Source organism: Gorilla gorilla, chromosome 11, assembly GCF_029281585.2.
Source record: "Gorilla gorilla gorilla isolate KB3781 chromosome 11, NHGRI_mGorGor1-v2.1_pri, whole genome shotgun sequence".
NCBI classification, from domain to species: Eukaryota; Metazoa; Chordata; class Mammalia; order Primates; family Hominidae; genus Gorilla; species Gorilla gorilla.
The window spans coordinates 56,696,037-56,722,265 of record NC_073235.2 but is presented as its reverse complement, the minus strand read 5'-3'; the positions used below and the strand labels follow the sequence as shown (position 1 = coordinate 56,722,265).

Below are 26,229 nucleotides of genomic sequence, written 5' to 3'. Positions count from 1 at the left end.
TGTTAGGGTATTTCTCTCATGTTCCAAAGGAAGGATGACTTGCCAAATTCATCTTTAAAGAACTAAACTAGTGAATACTTCCGAAAGTATTTTTCAGGAAATCGATTTTTAGTTTCAGGTAAGAGGTCCACAATGTGTTTAAGTAGGAAGATGATACTTTTGTGTTAATAAAGTGGGTAACGTTTATACAGACAATTCGAGATGTATATGATATTTTTTATTACAAGTAAGCGCATATTTTACTAATCAGTATTTCAACTTAAGTAGTATTTGAAGTAATTTGGGATAATAAGCCCTTCATAATTTTGAATATATTAATATTTTCCAAATGGACCTATGGAATCTATAAGGAAGATAACCTTTTAAAGGTGGTATATTTAGAATACTTACCAAAACATTTTTGGCTATTTCAGTTTTGAGAACATTTCTATTATAAATCATATACTTTAAGGTAAGACACACATTTACTTGAAGTGTCAAGGCTAGCACATGTCTGTCACATAGAAAATTCACAGTAAATATATTTTGAATACAAGAATACATAAACTTGCAAAAGATATTTAGCATTTTTGCCAATATTTAGCAAGTTTGCCTATACTAATTTAAATTAGATTTAATATTGTCATTGATCCTTATATGATTATGTAAAGGTCATAAAGTATATGTATATTGAATAATAAGGATACAATTAATTAAACATTAGAACAGAAATCTATAATATTCCTTAATTTTTAGGGGAATATACATAATCTTCAAGAGATATGATCTACATACCTGACAGGTAATGTTCTGTCTCCTTTCCTCCTGTCCATTTCTCTTTGGGGAACAGGATACCAGCGGAAATTCAGTTTCCAGTTAAAACCCCCATAAGTCATGTCTGACCCAGCCATATATTCAAAAGTATCATCACTAATCACATCAATGATAGGGCAGACAACCGTTTTCCTGCAGAGAAATTAAAACCAATTTATAGACACATGATAATTAAAATGTTACATTATCTTCTTCAAACTGATTATAGCTGATATGAGGAAATTTAATTATTTTGTTACTTTAATATGCCTTTAGCTTCATTTTATCCTATTAGTTCATGGAATTATTCCCTTTGACTCCATATTCCTTACAGTTTACTTTATGCTATCTTTTGAAATCTAATCAAATACACTAATTGACCTTCAAGTTTATTTCCAAATGCATTCTAAGTACTAACTTAGCAAGATGAGCAGGGTCTATTTTTTATAAAACCTCCACCCACAGCATGATTAGTAGAGCTGCTTTGAGATTATGCATCATTTTAGCTATAACCCATTGAAAAGCAATAGCATTCAGGGAGGGAAGAAGGGATGATGGCAAATTAGATCTGGTAGTTTCCATTTCAAGTAGAGTACGTTAGTTTAGAGAGTTCTGAGAACATCTTCATGGAGAAAACACCTACTAGGAAAAACAAACAAAAATCAACAAACAGCAACAAACAAAAATCATAATCCGTCAGTATAAGTAAATGTTTCCGATGAAAGATGATACGGTCATGACCATTTCTGAGTAAAATGTCCTCAAATTAAGAGTTTACATGTATAATCTAGATGATAGCTTAAGATAGGGAAAGATAAGCAACTTTAATCTCTGATGTTTTATGTATTTATTTATTTATTTATTTATTTATTTATTTATTTATTTATTTATTTATTTTGACAGAGCCTTGCCCTGTCACCCAGGCTGGAGTGCAGTGGGGAGATCTCAGATCATTGCAAACTCTGCCTCCCAGGTTCAAGCAATTCTCCTGCCTCAGCCTCCCAACGTGCCTGCCATCATACCTGGCTAATTTTTGTATTTTTAGCAGAGACAGAGTTTCACCATGTTGGCTAGGTTGGTCTCGAACTCCTGACCTCAGGTGATCCACCTGCCTTGGCCTCCCAAATGCTGGGATTATAGGTGTGAGCCACCGCACCTGGCCTATCCCATTTTTCTTAAAGTAAGAGCCAAAAGGTTGGTGTTCTTAATGGTAGCTTTCTATAGTAGAAAATTTCATTTGGGAAAATCATTAGGTACACTTTTAATCCATGTTGTGCCTTCTCTAATTCTTGATCTAACGCCTGTTCATTTATTTTATTATGGGACCAACCTTCTGTGATTTCCACAAGTAAATGTTCAGGCCTACTCAAATTGTATTGGTTGTAGCTAATTCTGAAGACCAGAGTTGGTTTTTCATATTTGGTAGAAGGTAAATACACAAATAAGCTTCTGAATCATCCCTAGATATGAAAAGCACATAAATGTCCATTATTCATACTTGTTTTGTAACACCAGTTTCACCAATACTCATTTTCAGTTGAAGTCTTATATTCCACACAACTGACCAGAGCCTCAACTTATCTGCAATCAACAAGACTCCTCTAGTCTTGGAAAACCTTCTTGGTGACGCTGGACCCCAGAAAAATCAACATTTTTCTCACTTCCTTTATTAGATTTAATGATTTAACTTGTGAGGAGAAGAAATTAGGTCTAAAAATCTTGAACAGACTGTCTATTTAGGGTAGTTTTAAAATTTATAATCAGGACAAGACAATAGGGTTCATCATATGCAAATACAGTGCAATTATGTTGTTAGATCAAAAAAATAAATAGCCTATGTATGACCATATTGAAACATTAAAAGCTCATTCAGGTGAATATGAAACACATGTGGGAAAAAAAACCAACATAATATATCAAAATTTGCCAGGAAATTCATTTTTAAGTTCATTTTACTTTGCCAGTCTTATTGTCCTGTGGGTACTGTACAATACACAGAGTGGAAAAATGTTATTAGCCATGTACAACACTCTATGGACTAAAAGGTTCCTACTGCTTTCTTCAACTGCTGTGCTTCATTTTACTGACAGCTTCCATCCATCTTCCTGGCAAGTACCAAATCCTGCTGTTTAAGTGATGTGGCTGGACTAGCTCAGACTAAGTAGCTCCTATCTTGAGTGTCTAATTAAAAATGTCAATTCTAGAAGGAATTTTCTACTATAGACGAAATGACTATGCAAGTATGGTGTTATGTAATGTTTTGTTATTGTATCAGATAGCATTCAATGTTAGTTATCTTCATTAGGTATTTAGAAATTATACCCTCTTATCACCAGTGTTTATAAATATTTGCTAAAAAATGCTTGTACTTCATCAACAACAGAAGGAATTGCAGGTAAGTATAAGGATTCTCAATTTCTATAAGTGTTATTTATTCAGTTTTCCAGATTTCAAAATGTGTATGTATAAGGTGACAATATTGTTGAAATAATGAAACATATTCTTATAGCTGTGCTCTTATGTTTCTTTTTTTAATTATAATTTTTTCAGTGCTGTGTGTGTGCATGTGTGTGTGTGCATTTTTAAGACATTCCAGGTGAATTTGAACTAGACTGACTAAGGGTGCTCTTGTAGTTTACAGAACACTGGCAGAGAACTGGAAAGAGCTGAATTGTTGTTCCCAGCACTTCCAATGACTGGAGCAAGTTAGACGTAGCTTCTTTGTTCCTCCTCATTATGAGTTATAGATAAGAATATCTACAGTACCTACCTCACAGGGTGGTTGTCAGAACACAAAAAGGTGCTTTGAAAATGTGCTTTATAACACAATTATACTATTTTAGATTATATTTATTTCCTTCACCTAAAAAGTAATTTAACACGTTTTTATTATTTGAATTGTTTCACTATTTCTTAATCAACTATCTATGTCCAGTATGAATACGGCAGTCTTATTTATCAAGCAAGTGGGAAAACTTGCTTTTAAGAAAAGATATAAAATAAACCTTCTAAAAATAGCAACTTGGAAGAGAAATTCTGATGGACATCTAGAACTGTCCTAAGAGGTTCAGTCATAACCCAGGCAGACAGAACACATAAATTCTTACCTGTCTTCCTTTATTCTTGCCAGCAAAGGCTCCAGCCATCCTAACGTGCATTCACAGTGTGCATCAAGAAAAGTTATGACCTGCCCTTTTGAAGCAGCTGCTCCTCGAAGACGGGCGCGTATTAACCCAGAGCGTTCTTCCATCCTAATAATTTTTACTGGCACTTCTAAATTTTTCACGTAATTCTCTAATGTCAACTTGAGAAAATCTGTAACATGTATAAGAATTTATAAGAAAAATTTTTGAAACTGTTTTAAGAAATAGCAGAGATACTACCAAAATGGAAATTCAACACACAGAAATGGTGGCCAATTCCTATCAGTATTTATTGCCTTAGATATAAAATAATAGAGATTTCATTAGTTAATTAACGTCAAGTATCCATAAAATCATATGAGAATGCTCAATAATATAATCAATTGAGTTGGAAAAAAAGATACATTTTTGAAAGTCATTTTGGTTGAAATTTTAGGTTAGTAAGAACCATACAGAATCATGAGAGAAAGTGAAAGAATTAGTTGTTTGCTTCTAGAGTTGGCATTAATGAGGTTATTGATGAGAATCTGATAGGCTCTGGCAGGGCTAGTAAAATTATAATGGAAATATAGATAATTGCCTAGTTATCTTTTTGGCCATAATAAAGCTTTCTAATACAAAACAAAACAAAAAAACAAAAACAAAAAACCAGTTTGTACCTCTTTCACTGGCATCATCTACCAAGATGACCTCTGAGAGTAGATAGTGTGGGGAACGATTTATCACACTGTAAACAGTTCTAAGGAGAGTGCTCCAAGCTTCATTATGAAACACAATGACTACACTTGTGTTTGGAAGTTCATCAGGGTAGACTTTTGTCTTACATCTGAAAAAGAAAAAAGAAGAGGGATCTTAATAAATGCATTTTTTATCCTGATTATTATAAAAAGAAATATCCATAATAACACAACTTCAGACTTGAAAGCCCCTTACTAAGGAAATGTTTTATGAATATCTAAAATCATTTCCCTTTTATAAGTGCTGTGAGTAATCAGTTGGCATTCTGAAAATTAAATATGCATAATTACTAATATTTTTATTTTAACTCCTGCAGGGAACAAAGCAGCATGATTTCTACAAGTCTAAGAAAAACCTAAGAAATATAAAATAACATTCTGAAACTGGTAAAACAGGTACAAACGAGTTCATTTAGTGAATATAATTTTATCATTTGTTAATAAAAATGTATAACTCAAGAAGTCATAGGAACATAAACAGACACGGGTCCAAAGGGTTTTGAAGTATGTAAAACAGATTTTTCTGTTCTAAATCTAGTCATATATGCTTTTAATTCCATTTGAGGATGCTATAAACAATGTCTACTTCCAAGGAAAGATTTAGGTTTCCTTTAGATTCAGAATCTACTAAATGCATCCTGGCCTCTAAAATTTCCTTATGTTTTGGAGATCAGGAAAGGGAATGGACTACCAGCATTTCTCAAACCGTAATGTGCACAGTCATTGATATGGAAGTGCTGGGAAGGTAAGAGAGTGGTCCCTTTAAATGACAGGGAAGAAGGGAAGGGAAGTGCTGGGTAGAAGAGGGCGTGGTCCCTGGCTAGGGCTCCACCCCTACAGACCCTGGGTGAGGACAGGCATTTCCTGCCCAAATGTTGCATTTCCCAAGACCACCCTGGCCTGCCATCCTGTGCCTATAACCACCCCCCCCCCTCCACCATCCCCAGACTCTAGAAGGCAGACACACAAGCTGCTGGACGTCCAGAAGAGCAGATCTGCCCAAGAAGACACAGACAGCTGGATGAAACAGACAGCTGGATGTGGAGAGGAGCAAGTCAGCGGAGGAAGGCACGGGCGGCTGAACATGGAGAGGGATGCACCAGCAGGCACCGCGGCAAGCCAGCAAGCCATTGACCAGTAGGAGGAGGCGGAATTTGGCTGGGGCAGTCAGAGGAGACAGCCCAGGCCGCTGAGGTGCCGGACTCTAGGGGAAAACCTTCCCACTCCATCTCCTTTCTGGCTTCCCCCATCTGCTGAGAGCTACCTCCACTCAATAAAACCTTGCACTCATTCTCCAAGCCCAAGTGTGATGTGACTCTTCCGGTACACCAAGGCAAGAACCCTGGATACAGAAAGTCCTCTGTCCTTGTGACAAGGTAGTGACAAGGTAGAGGGTCTAATTGAGCTGGTTAACACAAGCTGCCTATAGATGGCAAAATTAAAAGAGCACACGGTAGCACGCTCCCACTAGGGCCCTAAACACTGCTGTGGGGTCGGAGCCCCACAACCTGCCCGTCCGTCCATATACTGCCCTAGAGATTTGAGCAGAGGGGCACTGAAGAAGCAAGCCACAGCCCCATCACACGCCGTGAGGGGGAGAAGGCAACTTTTCCCATTTCAGCATCACCTGGAGATTTATTCAAACGCAGATTCTAATTCACTAGGTCTAGGGTGAAGTTTCTGCATTTCTGAAAAGCGCCCAGATGATTTAGAGGCTGCTGGGCCTCGGAGCACACTGATTAGTAAGGGGCTACACCATAATTATTACTACTTTTAGAACTTAACATTTTGAAAAATGTTTTTGACTTTGCTTATAAATCCAAATAAGTCCAGATTTTTCTTTTCAAGCAATCAATCAAGGTACACTTGGATCAATGATATGTGTAGTGCTGTAGGTGGTGATCCCAAATTTAACAGGCAGATGTTTGTTGCTCCCATCAACTCGTCAACATTCAGGCATTTCTGTCATGTCATTTTAAGTCAACGTGATTACAGATTATTAAAAAATGTCAAAAGGTTTCTGGAGCAGAAACAGAAGTTTATTCACCTGAGGTTATTTTTTCATGTAAAATATTCTGAAGAGCTAGATAATTAGTACCATAATATAAACTGAATCAGATACCTCTTGCTAATTATGAATGGGTTAATGCATGACACATACAGCATTGTTGAAATTAGTTTCCTTCACAAGGGAGTTAAAAAAATACAATAAAATGTGGAAGATGAAGGCATATAATAGATACTTGATTGTGTGCCAGTTAAGATCTTCATTATTTTTTAAAACCGTCTAAAAGATCACCTACCCAATAAAGTCTTCTGCAATATAGCCAGCTAAAAATGTCCATTTACCTCAATTACAACATTTTCCAGCATATATTTATTTGAAAAAGATTTTTTAAGCATCTATAATACGAAAGATACTGTGCATATAAGAAAATAAAAATGTAAGGCATGGGAAAAGTAGTTGGATTTATTGTCATCTCTTTCTGGTGGCAAGATTCAAAAGATTTCTATGAACTTCATCATTTGACTTGCATCTCCAAGTAGCTCATCACTAAATAAACTTAGAAAGTCATCTTGGTAAATGAGAGAGGGTTCTCTCTACCATTTTCCTCAAATTTCCATTCTTCTGCCTCATTAAAAAAACCTAATCACTTTCAGCATGCAAAGCCAAGAGTAAGGTAAAGATCATCATCCTCCTCAAAGAAGTACAACTAGAAAAACAGTCTAAAAGCAGTCCAACAGCCAACAACTAGTGGCTTCACTCAAGGATTACAGTGAAGAAAGTCTACTCAGCATCATTTTTTAAAAAAGATTTTTTCAATCAACATTTTTTGTATGTTACACGAAATGCCAACAATTAAATAAATGATTTAAAATGTCAAACTAAAAGCAGATATTTTGATCCAGCATCTTAAAGTATTTCCATCAAGCTTTACTTTGTGATTAAAAAAATCCACTCACCAATGTTACCTTTATATTCATTTTATGTGTCAAAATTATAATGAATTAGTTTACTGTTAATGTAGCTATCATGTTTACTTAGAGAAAACTTCCACTGTCATTATTTAATGTAGCATAAAAATAAAATAGGGCTAATATTTTAATTAATTCTTCCTCTTCTTCCTGTGTAAACAGTCATTCATCAAAGGGTAAAATGGTTCAGTTATGGGGGATGAATAACTTCTGGAGATCTAATGCACAGCATGGTGACTACAATTAATAATACTGTATTGTATACTGTAGTTGAAATATACTAAGAAATTGATCTTAAGAGTTCTCACCACATCAAAAAAAAATCATAAAGATGTGAGCTGGCAGCTGTGTTAACTTGATCATTTCACAATGTTTATGTGTATCAAAACATCAAGTTGTATACCTTAAGTATATATAAATTTTAGTTGTCAAATATACCTCAATAAAGCTGAATAAAGTCATTCAGCAAAGAAGAGTCCTTCTGTACTATTAAAGTGACACAAATTAGTTCTTTTCTATGTCAGTTTATCTAGTTATCTTAAATGCATAGATTTATATAAGCAAGAGTTATGATTTTCATTATTTCTGATGAATTTGTGGTACAATGAACTGGTATTATTGTCTGTATTTTACCAAAGTTAATGTTCCATCTATGGGAAGATATGATTTTATCTATTATGAAAGAAAAAAATGTGGTCAAATTATAGCACAATGCTTTCTTATCACTAGAGTCCATTTAATACTTAAATAGAGCTTACAGAAAAAGCTTTTAAATGAATTTGGACTTAGATTTCTATCAATATTGTTATGCTTGACTTATGAATCAGTCACATCATTTTCCTGTAGATCTGAAGTTTCTTCCATGTATTTAAGCTTTCTCTGCCTTTAAATAGTATTGCTTATCATATGAGGGGCAAACATTTAGCATATAACTCAAGAAATCTAAAACAGTGTCAACCTCTTGTGGATATCTTCCTTGGTACTATAAAGTCCTGCTTTTTAAAGTTTAAGGTGCAAATGAATTATGTGCGGATCTTGTTAAAATGCAGATTCTGATTCAGTAGATCTGGTATGAACTCATGATTCTACATTTATAATACCATCCTTGGTGGTGCCAACACTCCTGGTCCTTGGCTGACATGATAAGAAAAAAGCCATATAAATCAGTCAGCTGTTGATTAACAGGCAAATGTAGGATTGTAATGATGCCCCCAATAACAAATCTTTGTTTAATCATATAAAATTTAATTCTTGCTGTTCTTTCATATCTTGTTCTCTTCAGACAATAACTTTTTGTTCTAATATTGAACAATAATGTAATATTTTTGAAAAAATAGTGAATGACAATTAAACTCAATATATGCAGTACAAAGAGTACACATAATCTAGATGAAGCAATGGCTATATGAACAGCTGTGACCATGTTTGAAAAACTCATGCTAATTTCAGACACATAAAATGAAAAAACTGCACATCTTAACACATGTGAATACAATAATTTCTTTTGTTTAGACAAGAAAATGCATTTAAAGTTTTGTGTAAAAAAACCTTTATACTATATGTTATAGTATATATTATAAATAATATCTAATATGTTATACATAATATTACATATATATATATATATATATAAAGCTGGCAGAGTTTTTAACTCACTGTCATTTCCAGAAACAATTCAAAACAAACAAGAACAACAACATGAACAAGGAACAAATGATGGAAGTGGGGATAAGTACTTAAAATAAAGCAAATAGAACTTGGTTAATAATCTATTCTACTTGATACAAGACAATTTGTTCTTTGTGATATGAAAAGGATAATTTCACCACTTTTCACCTCAGTTTTTATATCTTTTACATAATAAGATTAAGGTAGGCAATCTCAAAGGTCTCATCTGAAATGTATGGTAGACATTCCTTGGTATATGCTGCAGAGTAAAGCTCATAATCTCCACATGGTGGAACTGGAAAGGACTTTCAAAGTCGGCTAATTCAAAGTTTCATTTCACAGAATACAAGTCTCAAGCTGCATAGTTCTTTCAGTACTATAATAAAGTAGTAATAATAATGCAATAAAAATAATTTAGTAATACTAATGATTTCTGCCTGAGATTCTTTTATAATGCTATATCAAAAGTTTTAAATGACATTAATTATAAAAAAATTAATTGGAAAAATTAGAAACAAATAAAGCATATTAAAATGTGCCTTAATCTTGCATTCAAATATATATATCGTTATATCAGATAGGAAAATACCAATTTCCCTGGGATCACTTCATTCAAACTAAGCATAAAATGTAAGATTTAATTGAAATTATGTATATTTAGACCAAATAACCCTTTTAGCAACATGTCTTATGAAGTTATTATTTGTTTTCTTTTATGTAAACACCTAAATGGGATTAGCAAAATTGACATTATTGTAGAGCACAATGTATATGTAATTAACTTTGAGAGTAAAAGTGGCAGATGGCAATAGCAATTTTCATCAATTTGAAAGGAATATTTGATGTCCAAATCAAGAGCCTGAAATCTGGTATTCCAGTGAAATCATAAGCTTTATCATGGCAACAGTTAACACTATATTGACATGCTGAATTTGTAATACTTGCAAGGAAGTGAAAGTTTATTTTTTTAATTCTATGATAATATATCTGTGGCTCTTAATCTTGGCTGGACATTGGAATTATCTCATGAGCTCAAAAAACTATAGGTGTGAGAGTTTCTGTCACAGAAATTCTGATTAAAGTGTCTGAGTGTGTCTACAGGTGAAAATATTTTAAAAAAAAATCTTTGGAAGTTCAAATGTGTAGCCAAAGTTGAGAATGGTTACTCAAGTGCTTCACCATAAAGATAGACTCTTTGAAACATGTAAAACCTTTAGGCTTATGCCAACATTTTAAAATATGATGCATGAGGTTAACATCTCTTTGTGTGTTTATATCTTATAAAAGTAGGAAGATTACCTTTATGTCATATAAAAGCAAGAAGACAATATTTACTGTCACGAAAGCAGGGAAAGTCAGAAAGTCTTCTCCATTTCTTTTACAATCTCTTCTGTCATCTGGATATACACTAATGCTGCTCTAATGGTCTATTAGCTGTTGATTTATAAATATATAAAAAATAAATCCAGCTGATCTACTTTGGAAAGAATATGGAGGCAGAATGTCTGTAACATAGCAATACAGTGAAATAGTATTCCTATTTATCACTTTTTCCCTAGGCTATGCACACATTACGGAAACATAAACTGTTACAATTTGATTTTATCCTTTCAAAACCATATTGATGTTTTCAGATAAGCTACTGAACACAACATGCCACATCAGAGAAATAAAAATTGACTATAAGATGAGAATGTGAAATCACAAAGGATCCATGATTACACAGTGATTTAGTTAGACACAATCCATTCAGGACTCCAAACAAAGGCTGTCAACACTGGAGTTTGCATGACTTGTTGGATTGCTGCTCATTGAGCCAGTGGTTGCCTTTTACTACCTCAGTCAATGAATATTAATAACAGTAATTAAAATAAAGACTTGCAATGCAAGTCCTCTATATATTTTAAGAGCTATGAGAATTGCAGAATTATGTGTGGTTTCTATGTTTCCCAATCATTAACATTCATATTCAGAGAGAGAAATTTCATCATTCTCCCATGCATCCATGCAAACAAAACTTGGGCAACTAAAAAGTGATTGTTTCATAATAATTGAGCAGCTTGGGGCCTGAAGTAAAATGAAGCACTAAATTTTGCATGGGTTTCTGTGTGTTGGTTTATATTTACAATGTGTTAAATCTTCCAAAAGTAAGTTCCTATGTCATAATTACTTGGGTAATTCAAATTTTTAAAAAATCAGATTGGTATTCATCTGCTCCAAACATCTTTATTTTAAAATCCAGGGAGATGCCATACTCATCTTTGGTGTATTTGCTATCAGATCAATTCTTTGCTTCTTCTGTTTTCTTCTGATTATTGGTGGGGATGGGGTGAGAGGGTCATTGCGCAGGATGTACTTCCATCGCTCCCATACTTCTGGGCTTCCATTGGAAATATGTCGTAGGAATCTCAGGTGGGAGATAGCGGTGCTGGACAAAATAGGAACAGGAAGCCAAGGAATTTCTCTACTTTTCCCTAATCCCATATTGGAATATACGGACCCCTTCCCTGGCCTTGTACCTTGTATATGCCTTAATCTTTTACTTTTTTATACTCTTTCACAATAAATCTATCAAATCCAATAGACTAGGGGATTCTTAAAAAGTAGAACAGAAGGAAGGTTCACCTTATTTATCTCTGCCTCTCCAGAATCTAGCATTCTGCATGTTACAAAAATATTGTTAATAAGGGGTTGAATGGATGAAAGGTTTGCAATGAGGAGTTATATTGTATGAATTATCAGATCAACTCCCCAGTCATATCTCTGCATTATTACAAGATAAAATAGAGGTGTAGAAATACCTTTTTAAAAAATATTTTTTTCATATCTTCAATTGATTTTTTCTATAACCAAAAATGAGCAAAAGACAGAGAAGGGAAAGGGAAAGAGTATATGAAAATGAGTTTGCAAGTCATCCAATTATAACACATTCCCCTCAAACCTCAGTAACATAATTACTATTTGGACATATTGGAACAAGATCTGTGTCTGGAAAACCTGTAGTTTCCTCCCCATTCTGCCATTTAAAATCTGTGACTAAACTCTCTAAGCTTCAGTGTTGTCATCACCTAAATTAGAGTAAAACTGCTCCGATATCTACATTGCAGAAGTTTGGAGGAGAACATATGAAATTATAATGGAATGATATGAATGTAATTTATTATTATAATATTCTTATAATATGAAGCACTATACAGAATATTATAGATAAGGTCTCTAAAATTATTTGGGTCAGCTATGCTGCTAGTAGGACTCTGATCATTGACACGGTTCTAATATCTTGTATTTTATCTTTAATTTCTGTGGTCAAACTTTTATTTTATATTCACTATTTCCCAAAAAATTTCAGTAATAGATCTGGTGACTAGACCATCCAGGCTTGAGGGAAGCTTTATCTGTTTGTCCAGTGTAGCAGTATGGAGTAAGGGTCCTGCGTCTTTCCCTTTCAGCTCTTTTAAATCATGTGTAGCTCCTAATCCTAAATTTGTCTGGCCTGCTGGTAGATCTTCCAGCTTACTCACTTTAATCTCTGTTTAATATTTTCAGCCGGAAGAACCCAGAGGATCATGCTTTGCCTGCTTGCTTAGATCTCTGCTTCTTGCCTGCTCCTGACCATCCATGAGCTATCTGCCATCTTGCACCCCCTCCTACTAAGCACAACTGGGACCATCCCCGACCACTTTCTGCACTCTATTGTTCTGTCTGGTTACCAAATTTTGCATCTAGCCAGAGTTAGGCTAGGTATCCCATCTATCAAGCCCTGATTTAAGAAACATCATAACACAAGAGGCAGTTATAAATGGCTAACATTTGTGGATATACTAATTATATAGCAGGTATTGTGCTGTGTGTTTTATATGGATCATGCCATTTGTTCAGAACTGAGACTTCCAGCAACCACACAGATTACCTATCAGAACTATGATAAGGCTTAAAAGTCATAAACAACTTCATTTCATGCATCAAGAACTACTAGGAAATAAATCTATTCAAACAATAAACTGTTCAAACAGCCCCATTCTCAGGAGGGTAAGTTGCTCACGTGGGTAAACAGCCTGTTTCATAGGACTATTATATATTGCCTAACTAGTCAAACTGGTTGCTTATCAATTAACCTCCAGAACTTCGTTATTATGTCTACCCATCCCAAACTATTATGTTACATACTTCACACAATACATTAAAAGACCTTCCTTAAACTACTTAAGTCCAGATTCCCCATGTCTACAAATATCCACCTTGGCCTCTCCTTTCTATGACTACTAAGACATCTGTTAAGGTGGTGATCAGGAAATAAACTCAGTTTCCTTCTTCATCAGGTTATTCTGGTGGTCTTTTGTGAGGTTAACAGAAAAGATAATCCTTACAATATTCCTTATGAACCATTTGTACTTTTTTTCTTTTCTTTTTCTTTTTTTTTTTTTTTTTGAGAAAGGGTCACTCTGTCACCCATGCTGCAGTGCAGTGGCACGATATTGATTCACTGCCACCTCCGCCTCCTGGGCTCAAGCATCCTTCTACTCAGCCACCTAAGTAGCTGGGACTACAGGCACACGCCACCACTCTCGACTTATTTTTGTATTTTTTTTTTTTTTTTGTAGCGACAAAGTCTCACAATGTTGCCCAGGCTTGTCTCAAACTCCTGAGCTCAAGCAATCTGCCCACCTCGGCTTCCCAAAATGCTAGTATTACAGGCCTGAGCCACTGCACCCAACCTAATTATACTATTGCTCCCACTTGATAAATAAAGAACCTGATGTTCCAATCAGTTAAGTAACTTGCTTCTATGTAGTGGAGCTGGGTTTCAAACCCATGCAATCTGATTTCAAAAGTTATTTCCTGATGGGATACAGTGTTTTACTAGTTCAGATGGTGTTTCTGATAACAATGGTAGTTATATCACCATCTTAACTAAGCCACATGGTAAATAAAGATGGTACGTTATTTTTGTTGCAGTATACTTTAATGGAAATAAATAGGACTTAGATATAAAGAAGTCTACAGTGATTATTAGAGTGATGATGATTTTAAAGTCTAAAGCAGTAACTGTCCATCAAGGCCTGGTGCCTTAAAAACAGTGAAGGTTAACAAATGGGAATAAATTTATGGACACTATGAGAGAAGCAGAACAGAGCAGAACATTGACAGGATCAATACTATTAACTTTAGAGGCTGTAAATGTGCTACTACATATTTACTAGTTGTATTTTCATATCACAAAATATATTTAATAAGAGGTTGAATGAGTAAAAGCTTCACAGTGAGGCAGGCATTGCATGAATTATTAGATCAACTCACCAATTACATTTCAGCATAGTTATAATTGGAATGTTATCTGAGATGATCCAGGGCAGCATAAGCCTAGAGTTAGACTGGGCTTCTCTCTCTCTCTTTTTTGTTTCAACTCTCTGTGCTTCAGTTTCTTTGGTTGTAAAATGGGAATAATAATATCTACCTCACAGAGTTGTGAGACAAGAGGCAGTAAATGTAAAGTAGGCCAGTGCCTAGAATATAGTATAACATATATGTAAATTTATTACATGGTGCTTTTTTATTGTATATAGCCATAATTTTCTTATTTGAATTTTAAAAAATCTATACAAAAATAAAACCAAGCAAAATAGGTTAGATATTAGGTTGGTGCAAAAGTAATCGCAGTTTTTGCCACTGAAAGTAATGGCAAAAACTGCGATTACTTTTGCACCAACCTAATAGCATATGGCCCAGTGAATTCAACACTATTGGTGAGGAAAGACATTTTATCTTCCACTGCACCTTGTGGTTTTTACTAAAATTGTAGAAATAGAACTTCAAAAGGAATAGTCAAATAGTCACCCCTTTATAGACTTGTTTTGAAAAGTCTAATTGAAGTTCTTTAAAATAAAAGTGCTAATTGAAGTTCTTTAAAATCATAAAACTTCTTTACCATTTTTGAATAAATTAAGTGCCTCACCAGAGTAGTAATGAAAGAGCAACCCAAAATAAAAATAAAACAAAACAAAATCCATCTATAAGAGCAACATCATCAATAGAAACATGAGTTCTTCTAAGGTGAGTGCTTTGAAGAGGCCCCTATGTCTTTAAATCATAAGCACAGATAGGTTATTTAAGAAAGTAAACACATTATTATTTTAACAACTAGCACTGGCAACCCACTTATGAAAGAAATTGCCTTTGACAGGAAGAATTTCTTTTAAGGAGGTATGTATTGCCAGGAAACCGAGGAAATAGCTGCTTTGAATGAGATAAGGGGAATATTTGCTTTATTCCAGGAGGGTAGGGGCTTAAGGTGGGGAAAACTAAAGAAAGGAGTAAAAAGAGACTATGATGAGGAAAGGAGCAAGTCAAATGATGTGAAGCTAAAAAGGCCAGTGAGCTCCTCAGTGGTGGTGTGATAGCTGGAGGAAACCTAAAAATGAGTTTTGTCTAAAGTTCAGGTTTCACTACAATTTTGCAATACAAGCCCACCTCCTCTCTTATTGTCCACTGAATTTAGCCTATTAATAAATGCATTATATTAGCAATGTCATGGCAATGTCATTAATGTGAGAAAGAAGCCAAATTCAGTATCTGGATTGAACTGTGAGGAGCAGAGAAAGCAGTAACAAAAGCAGTCACAAAACACTTAAGTCTACCAGGGAACTGAATAAATCTTGCATGGCTCTCTGAACATCCACAGATAATTCTTCTGGGGTTTCAGTGGACCTCACCTGGACTTTAACAGAGAGGGTACACTAGGCTGATGTCTAAGTTATTTTTAAAAATAAAATGTCATGAATATAATCTCTATTAAATAAATAACAATCATATATTACCATTGGAGTTATTTCTATAATGTCAATAATTTTAAAACAGCCTGTTTATCTAGCATGTAAAAATGAGGGAGATAACCTACAGTATTATGCAAGCAAGTTTTATATTCTTTCTATTGTGAAGAACTCTCTTGAATTTTGGAAATAAATGATAATAAAAGTAAAAGAACACCAAGTAAACGTTGTGGCCTTTGTTGTTTTGGAACAGGAATTTATGGAATTGTTCCCTTTATGTAACCTCTGAATATAATTCTTTCATGCTATTGGAAGTAGTTAACAATTAGTTGCCTGGAATAAATATGTTTATTGCCTGTGATAACTGTAATTAAAGTGACTTTGCAGCAAACTTCCTCTTGCAATTCATAAGTTAAATTTTTACTTTTGTTAGTAATAATAACACTGGATTTTATTATCAGCAGGTCTGGACTCTGGTCTGGGCTTTGTTTCTGCTCTCATTTATGGTCTTATCCCAGTCAACTGACCACTCAGGGGCTCATGTTTTTTACCTCTCTGAGACAATGAAACCACCATCCACCCAAGTTCAAAGCCAGAAACTTTGATGTTGACATTACAATGGTGATGCTGACATCATGAATCAACAAATCCTTAAATTATTGCATGGAATCAGTATAGTGCATCTGTGGAGTATTCTTGATCCTCAAAATATATTCTCCTCATGGCAGACAAAAACGCAAATCTAAAACATCCACTCCTTTATTCAAATGTTTTTGATGACTCTTCTTTCCTATTGATAAAGTCTAAAGGCTTCACAGGATCTGGATCAGCTTCACCTCATGTTATCTTTTCCTTTCACTGTTGCCTTTCAACTCTTCAGCAATGTTGAACATATCAATGCTTCTTCAGGGAACAAAGCCCTCTCATGCTTTTAGCTCTTTCTAGCTGTAGAATGCCTTCTATCTGGAATGCTTTCTTTCATGCAGAACTCACGTATATTACCCAAGATAGGCCTCAAGTCACACTTCCTCTCAGAAATCCTAATTTTCTCCATTGGCATTCAACTATTCCCTCTCCTCATCTCCCAGTATATTTTATATATTTATTCACCTTTCCTTCTTATATAAATAAGATATTGGGCAATTAAACTCACTGAGAGGATGAAGTCATTCTGAAGTGTGTGGAAAATTCCTGATCGTAGTGTAACTACTGTTTTCAGTGCAAAATATGAAAGATTCTCTGAAAAGATCCATTTCCTCTTAGGATTCTTCTAATGAGACTTTTCACCCATAGAATTTTTAAAATTATATATATATATATAAAATTACATACTCAGCAAAAGTTTGAGAATTAGTATATACTAAACATACGTTGGCTATGGGCCATACAATCTTGAAGACAGATGTAGTTATTGATAACGAAAGTCAAATTGTCAAGTGAAGCTCTGTATCCAGAGTAAATGAGGATAAGCTATGACTGGAAGGAAGAGAGATGTGTCCGGTGTTTATACATCATTACATTCAGAGAAGCATTTTTTTTTCTTTTTTTTGGTCAAGAATGCAACAGAACTGACATTATGTCCTTAGTGCCAAGAAAAACACTACATTAAGAACAGCCCAGTGTTGGCAAAGGACAAGAGGCTTGCCCCAGGTATACAGCAACAAGCACAATGAAGAGATACTAACAGATAAATTGATGGTATTTGTAGAGTTTGGTAGCAGGTAGTGAAACTGACCCAAATAGTCCCATCAACTGTTCCATTTGATAAACATAGAAATTGACCTTTCTGATCTTAAAGCTTGAAACTTATATTTGTTTTATCTAAATTCCTTCCTCAGGAAAGGACCTTCAAGCCTCTCAAAAAAAAGCATCAAAGAACTGAAACTCACCAGATCACCACATCCTGAAAATGAGATTCCAGACCCCTCATTCATCATGCTTGCTTCCTTGCTCCTCCCTAGTTCCTTTTTTCTCATACATTGTTATATTTCTTCCCTTCTATAAAAACCCCTAGTTTTAGTCAGTTAGGGAGATAGATTTGAGACTGAGCTCCTTGGTGGCAACACCCAATTAAAGCCTTCTTCCTTGGCAATATTAATCTTCTCAGTCATTGGCTTTCTGCACGGTGAGCAGCAGGTCCTACAGCAAACCTCTAGTGTTTCAGTAACAATAGCAGGGACCACATCCAGGGGACGATTTCAGAAATAGATCACAGTCCCAGAGAAAATAATTCCCTCATGGAGAAACAGGGCTTCTGATTTTGTTGCAGCAAGATATTCATACAAAAGTGCAGGACACAGAATCAGTTCATGGATCACAGTGCAACGTGGGAACTAGAGCTCAGGACCAAAGCAGTAACCTAAAGAGATAGGGTCAATTAAGATGTAAAATGGGCTTATTAACCCTTTCCCATTTAGGGGAAAAAAAAAGTGTAGATCTCTGCCAGCGCTCATTTAATTGTACATAAACACGCTCTTTGAGGCTGAGGCAAATCTGACTGATTTTTAATGTGAAAATGAAATATAAAAACTGTTCTTGGAGTTATTTCTAAACAGAACTAACATCAGAATCATCTGAATCATAAGAATCATCTATTTCAGAAAAATTGGATTCATCAAATGAATCTTCAGCCAGCAAACTGTTTGAGAACAATGTTAACATCACACGTAGGACTGCTATGTTTTCTAGGATTTGACATTTACAGTGATTGAGAATTACTATATTTTGTAAATGGAAATACCACTACTAAAAACAGAATTCAATAAATAGAATGATGTCTATTGTTTCCAAAGTCAATATACTAGAGCCATGCAAATATAATAATAAAAGTGAGATATTTCGTGGCAAAGTTATCTCAGGGTAAACGCTACAGCCACAAGCACCACTGGTGAGTATTGCAGGTGCAAACGGGAAATGGGTTAAGCTAGAATGAAGGCCACAACCAGCCTATTTTTGTGTGATTAGAAAAATGTGCCCCAGGTACACATAAACACCCTGGAATAGTATGCAGCCATAAAAAAGGATGAGTTCATGTCCTTTGTAGGGACATGGATGAAACTGGAAACCATCATTCTCAGCAAACTATCGCAAGGACAAAAAACCAAACACCGCATGTTCTCACTCATAGGTGAGAATTAAACAATGAGAACACATGGACACAGGAAGGGGAACATCACACTCTGGGGCCTGTTGTGGGGTGGGGGGAGGGGGGAGGGATAGCATTAGGAGATACACCTAATGTTAAATAACGAGTTACTGGGTGCAGCACACCAACATGGCACATGTATACATATGTAACTAACCTGCACGTTATGCACATGTACCCTAAAACTTAAAGTATAATAAAAAAAAAAGAAAAAAAGAAAAATGTGCCCCAGGTAGCCAGTGGAGTCCTGCTATCACAAGCCTAAAAGCAAATGAAGCCTTTGTATCCAGAAAAAGTCACCCTTTTCTCAGTGAGACAGCCCCTCCCCACATCATCAGCAGAGTGCACCCACTCATTTCTTCAGCTGGTGTCTTTGTGCAGTACACACACTGGATCACTCTGCATGGATGTACTGAGCCTAGAAGTCCTTAAATCACCCTGACTACGAGAGATGATATGTTCTGTTGCCAGAGGAACAGTTGCATCTTTAGATGAAGTGGAGCAGAAAGTCATGCAGATAATTGCACTTTATTTGAGCAGGGTCAATGAGGAGAGTCTCTCTGCATACAGCAAAAATGGGGGCTTTGTGAGAATAGATACTGTTTCCATTTATTTCTATCTTTGTTAACTATATAGCACTATATACTAATGCCAATAAATATAAAATCAATACAAATGGTATTTAATAATACTCTGAAATTGAATATCATGAATTTCTGACACTAAAGAAATGTTTCAAGGAACAACTATACTTTGTTCTTGTGGCATAGAAACTTAAATACTACTTGTTATATTTACAAAAACATTTTAAATCCATCAACAAGAACAATTAATATCAGTTTTGTGTGTGAAATAAGTTAAAAAATTAAAGCAGAGAAATCATGTTGTTTTACCTACTAAAATAAAATTTAAAAAATATTAAATAGTAATCACAAGGTTTAATTGCTGCTAAATTAAGTGTCAATTAAAAGATTATATGCATCATAAATTTCTCTTCTTGCATATTTCTCCATGCACAGTTTTAAAGAATAAATACATTGTTTTTTCTCTTTGTATTTTATTCTCATTAAGTATAATCATTGTTATAAATGACAATAATAGGAACATCATTTTGGGAGGAAGAGAGATTTGTCTGGTATTTACACATCATTACATTCAGGGAAGCATTTTTTGACAAGAATGCAAGAGAAGTGATACTGTGTATTTAGTGCATCATAGAAGTTGACAAAGAACGTGATTTGTGCCATTACTAATGTTAACTTTGATCACTTAAGGTGAGAATTTGTAAACTTTTCAATTTTTATCAAAATTTCACTCACTAGTTATATCATTATTGGAGCTCAGAAAATGATACACCAAAACAAAAGCTTCATAATAAAAGATTTTCTCTGACCTTCTCCTGCCCTCCTGTCTCTGTTCACTCATTCTCCCCCAAGGCTAGCCAGAATCCCTCTTTTCCAAGGTGGGTCATAATAAACAGAACCCCGTTTCCCCAAAGCCAGTCACAAAACCTAAAAATATTCCTCTAACTCCCCACCCTTTAACTTTCTGTGTAAAAATTGTCCATCAAGAAAATATTTGACCTACATTGTTTAACTACAGATCATAAGATCCCCATTCTGGAGAGGGTCCTGCCCCACACCCATAAGGAAGGACTGTTGCACAGAGAGGTAAAAATCTAGACAGACAGCCTTTGCTGTGTTTCCCCACTCAGTGTATTGGCATTATATCGTACCCCTTTCTGTCCAGTCATATTCTACACAGCTGTTCATACTTTGTTGAATCTAAGCATAAAAATGGACAAACTTCCCCTGTATCTTTGGGCTTTTATCCTGAAGGCTTCCATGTCACGTAAAACTATGATACAATAAAACTGTATGCCTTTTCTTTCCTATTAATCTCCCTTTGTCTGTGATTTTCAGCAAACCTTCAAGAGGGCGAAGAAGTTTTTCTCCTGTACCTACGTCATCTATTGATAACTATTTCCTTTAACATATATCTTGTGCATGTATTTTTTCACATACTTGGATCTGTATCTTGAGGGTAAATTCTTAGAAATTAAATTGCTGAATGAAAGGTAAATTCATATACAGTTTTATTAGGTATTGCCAAATCTCTCACTACAAGGGTTGTTGCAGTTTACTTTCACATCATCAATGTGCGAACAGTTTCGGTTTTCCCATAGACTTGCAAGCAGAATGTGTTATCATACTTTAAAGTTTTCAGCAAACTGCTAGGTGAATAAATGTATCTCAGTACAGTTTTAACTTGCATTTTTAAAAATTAAGAATGAAGTCAAACATCTTTGAATGTGTGAAACGTCAATTTTCTCTCAGTCTCTCAGTCTCTGTATCTATCTATCTATCATCTATCTGTCATCTATCTATCTATCTATCTATCTATCTATCTATCTATCTATCTATCTATCTATCTCTCCATGTGTGTTGTGAATGTGCTTTCTAGTCTTTCATTCATTATTGTGTTGGAGGGTTTTTGTTTATTTGCTTGTCTTGCTTTGAACCCTATCAATTTTTTAGAGATCTTTATAGTGATATTAGCACTCCATCTGTGACATATCTGGAAATATTTTCTATCAGTTTGACGTTTGTCTTTTCATTTAACTTATTGCTTTGCTACATAAAATGTTGTATGTATCAATATTTTATTCTGTTGCATGTGCAGTATCACCACAGACAGAGAGCATTTCCTTCCACCGAGGTTAAGAGGAATTTAGCTAGTTTTTTCAAAAACATTAGAACGCTGATTTATGTGGAGCTTATTCTTTTCTTCTGATGTGAGATTTGTGTCAAATTATATCTTTTATCAAATGATAAACCAGTTGTTTCAGCATCAGTTATTAGTGTTAGAAGAGTGATTTGTCATTTTTATCATATATTAAACCTCCATTTATTTTTGTATTTATCTGTATACTTTCTATTTCATTCATTTTGTCTATCCATGCTCCTCTATGACATTATTTTAATTATAAAACTTTATACTATCTTTTAATATCCAGCAAGACTAATTCTCCCTTGTAGCTTTTTTTCTTTGCTTTCCTAGCTATTTTAGCATGTTTTTTTCTTGTGAGCCCCTTTATTCATTCTGATCCATCGAATGTTTTATGCTTATCAGAGTATAGGCACACTCCTCCCTAAATTTTGACGTGTGCTTTATTAACTAGAGTTTGATTTCTGTTTCAGTATTTTTATGTAAAATTTATATACCATGAAATGCACATAGCTTAAATGTGTATTTCCTAAGTTTTGATAAATGCTTACACTTCTGTAACCTAAACTCCTATCAAAATGTGAAGAATTATCATAGCTACATTTCTTCACAAGAAATTTTCTGTCCTACGAATCCATGACTTATTTGCTTTTTATCACCACATAATTATTTTGCCATGATATCATAAGGTATATACTCTTTTGTAAAGGTCTTTTATAATTTTCTCTATTTCTATCTGTCTACACACATACGCTACACAAATAAATAAATAAATAATGTAAACTTCTTTTTTTCCTAAAATTCTGAAGAATGACCTTATTACTAAGCATTTTCTGAAGTGCAATGAATAACTGAAGTCAAAGTAATCTCCATATGTCAACTCCTCCCTTCCCATCATGAACACCTCATAAATGCCCTGAGCTTCAATTGTAATTGCTAAATGTAATATAAAATATCATGCCTCACTGACTGCAATCAATATCAAAATGTTAAATATAGCTATCCTTAATTTCAATGTAATGTTAGTTAAGAGCAGCTATTACCATTGAAGAATGAAAATCCCAGGTGATAAATACTTTTACCTGTGATAAGATAATTTCCAAATGATTTATTAAAAGCGAAATAATAAATTTATTCTAGACCAGTCTGACCAACATGGAGAAACGCTGTCTCTACTAAAAATAGAAAATTAGCCAGACATGGTGGCACATATCTGTAATCCCTGCTACTCAGGAGGCTGAGGCAGGAGAATCGCTTGAACCCAGGAGGCGGAGGTTGCGGTGAGCTGAGATCCTGCCATTGCACTCTAGCCTGGGCAGCAAGAGCAAAACTCTGTCTCAAAAAAAAAAAAAAAGAAAAAGAAAAAGAAAAAAGAAAAGAAATAATAAATTTCAACAAAGTGGATCAGCTTTCCATCTACAATAACATAGTAAAAAGTAATAGTGAACTTAATCACTCCCAAATAGATATAGTATCTATCCAGAAGCCCTTACATGTTACTGCTATCTCTTACATTTAGCTGTATGAAAGATGGTGTGTGTTTATTTAACTGTATTATTAAATAATTTCACATCTGTATTCTATGAAAAGGGCTGAAAAATAATTGAATATCAAAATAATAGGTTTCTCCTTTAAAATCATATTGAAGATTTAAGACCACTTGATTACATACCTAAAGGTGGACCCTTTTATAGTTTTATATGCTAAAGAAATCCCAGATTCTATCTTCAAATAATTTAACCAAGAGCTATAATTTTTGGTTTAATAAATAGAATTTACATGTTTAAATCAAGTATTCCTGTCTTGCTACATGTAAACTCTGAACTAGAGCTGGCATTTTTTTCTTAATTTATTCTACTTTATTATTTATTTAAACAGCATATCTTACATTGTCCTTAAATCCTTTTGAAATGAAGCAGAATTAAAAAAGAAAAAGTTTGTCTCTCTTTTGTTGACACCAATCACAGGTACCACTTCAATGATGCTTCTCTTTCGAATCCAACTTACTCCATGAACTCATGCATAAATCCTCAACCAGTCCCTGACTGAGGAGGTAACATATGGGGAAAGTGCATCACAAACAGGGAAAATAATGTGACAAAAGTATTATAAATAGCTAGATGCTGTGCTTTGACCAGAATTCAAGTCTCTGAATTCTCCAAACACTGATCTTGCCTCTTCAGGGTGTCTAGGAGCTACTGTAGGGGAAATGTACCCATAAAATGCAAAGGTTCTACACAGTTCACCTTTTATGAAACAAATAACAGATTAAAAACAAAAGGAATAGGCCAGGTCAAAATTCATTCTGTGTTTTATCAACAATAATTTTAGGGATTAAAATAATATAAGATACTTTGTTTTATTTTCTGTTAAGGTCTATTCAGTTTTCTTATAAAAGCCTCTTTATCTTTCATGATATTGGTTGATCAGAATATAGTTTCAATGAAAATAAAATAGTACTCATGAGGAAAAGTAGGGAAACATTTCAAAGATCTGCCTCATTGGCTAATAATTTGTATTATTAATTGTGGAAGATATTATAACTTTCTTTTAGGAATTTAAATTTTATCTAGATTATTTGATTTCAGTAAGACCTCTTACATAGGATCTGTAGACAAAATACCCAATGCTTTCTTTCCTAAGGAGAGTGGATCAACCTGTAAATTGTGCAAAAAGAGCAGGCAGAAATGGAACAATGGTATGTAAAGAATAAATGGTGAGAAAAAAATATTTTTTAAAAGGTGCATTTTCTGAAATGCTAGAAAAATGCACCCACCCATAGCATTTTAAGTTTTTCCTAATATAACAAATAGAGCTGGAATTCAAGCAACTATAAAAGAAATGAAAACTATTTTGGAGAAATGTTGGGGTGGTTCCACCATTTCTCTTTGAGAATTACAGTGGTGTGGTGTCTTGGGAAAAAGGAAAGCCTACTCTGTGCCCCATTTCAAACATTAATGAACGGTAAAACAAATGAATTTTCATAATAAGATAAACAAGTAATGTTTTCATTGAGGAAAAGAACAAACTTCATTTGAATGTCAATTTCTGTGCTCTAAAAGAGAATTTCCATGTCAGAAGGAAGATTTCAAGAGTAATGAATAGGGTTAGTATCTGAACTCTAACTCCTTTTTCCATATCCTGCAGAAAGGAACGAGTTGTCTTTGGAATCTGTTACTAGAAGCCTCAAATAGAATTGCCTTTCATTCTCTAAGGAGAACCTACTGCACTTGTGATTGTCAAATTATTTCAAATTCAAGATCACTGCTGTCTTAGATCTCAAATGTTACATTAGTCTGTAATTACAGATTCTAATTTTAGGGAACAAAATCAACCTCAAGCCAACAGTCAAAAGAAATACCTACCTGCAAAACAAAACAATGTAATTAGTTGAATTACTAAGTCAAGGAGTTATTCAAATAAGAATTCTAATAATAATAGATGCTGGCTTTGAACACAGTGGTGAGGATCATTCACATTAAAAATTATTATTGTCTAATACAATATACATGATATAACAATGAAAAATAAACATTACTATTTCTATTAATAATTATTCGTATGATAAGGAAAGCAGGCTCTCATTTTTGCATTTTTCTGTTTGCATCAACAAGTACTGTAACAGCCTGTATTCAAGAAAGCTAAGTTAATTGACTGACAATACTAATTTGTGCATTTTATTACTAGAATATTCTGGCAGGTGGAAAGAATTGGTTAATATATTGGTAAGTGGTAAAAACCTATTAGAAGCTTTTGGAGTCCAGAGAAAATGATTCCTTTATCTTTCTAAGTCCCAGTGCACTATGTGCTTAAAATGTGAGTAAACAAATTAATATAATTCAATTTGGTCTGTCTATAAAATGCCATTATTTCTTTGCGCTCACCTAAAACAAAAAGGTGACAGTCTGGAGAATTAGACAAGTATTTGGGCCAGAAACTAAAGCACAAGTGTCTTATTTAAACTTTACAAACTTCTGCAATCTTTCATTAATTAAATGTTATAAACAATGGGCCTTCTTAGCATAATGTCTTTAAAAACTAGGATTTAATAAGTATCACCTACTCCCTTGATTGTTATAAGATGATTCACTGTTGACTACTTTTATGACAACTTGCTTTATTACTGGCATTGCAAAATAATAAACCCATGATAAAAAAAATTTGTACAAGATCAAGATTTTAACAGCTTCTATCCCAAGTTCATAATACAAATATGTAAGTTAAAATAACTTTTGTTTTCTTCAGAAATATGCGTGTATGCATATGTGCACATG

At 34.3% G+C, this 26,229-nt stretch overlaps 1 protein-coding gene and 1 long non-coding RNA gene across 6 annotated transcripts in view; one reads left to right on the top strand and one right to left on the bottom strand.

Moving 5' to 3' along the window:
* Positions 1-26,229, bottom strand: part of GALNT13 (polypeptide N-acetylgalactosaminyltransferase 13) — a 733,891-nt gene that overhangs the window by 215,499 nt on the left and 492,163 nt on the right. For all 5 annotated transcript variants that reach the window (XM_063694846.1, XM_055380888.2, XM_031008835.3 and 2 more), the window contains 3 exons: positions 4,595-4,761; positions 3,900-4,107; positions 775-945 (listed from right to left, as the gene is read on the bottom strand). In XM_063694846.1, coding sequence (XP_063550916.1) covers positions 775-945; positions 3,900-4,107; positions 4,595-4,761 — 546 coding nt within the window. The remainder of the gene's footprint in view (positions 1-774; positions 946-3,899; positions 4,108-4,594; positions 4,762-26,229) is intronic.
* LOC109026027 (uncharacterized) lies at positions 8-13,721 on the top strand. Its single transcript, XR_002005036.4, has 4 exons — positions 8-118; positions 736-781; positions 4,990-5,068; positions 12,863-13,721. It is a non-coding gene; the product is annotated as an uncharacterized lncRNA (long non-coding RNA).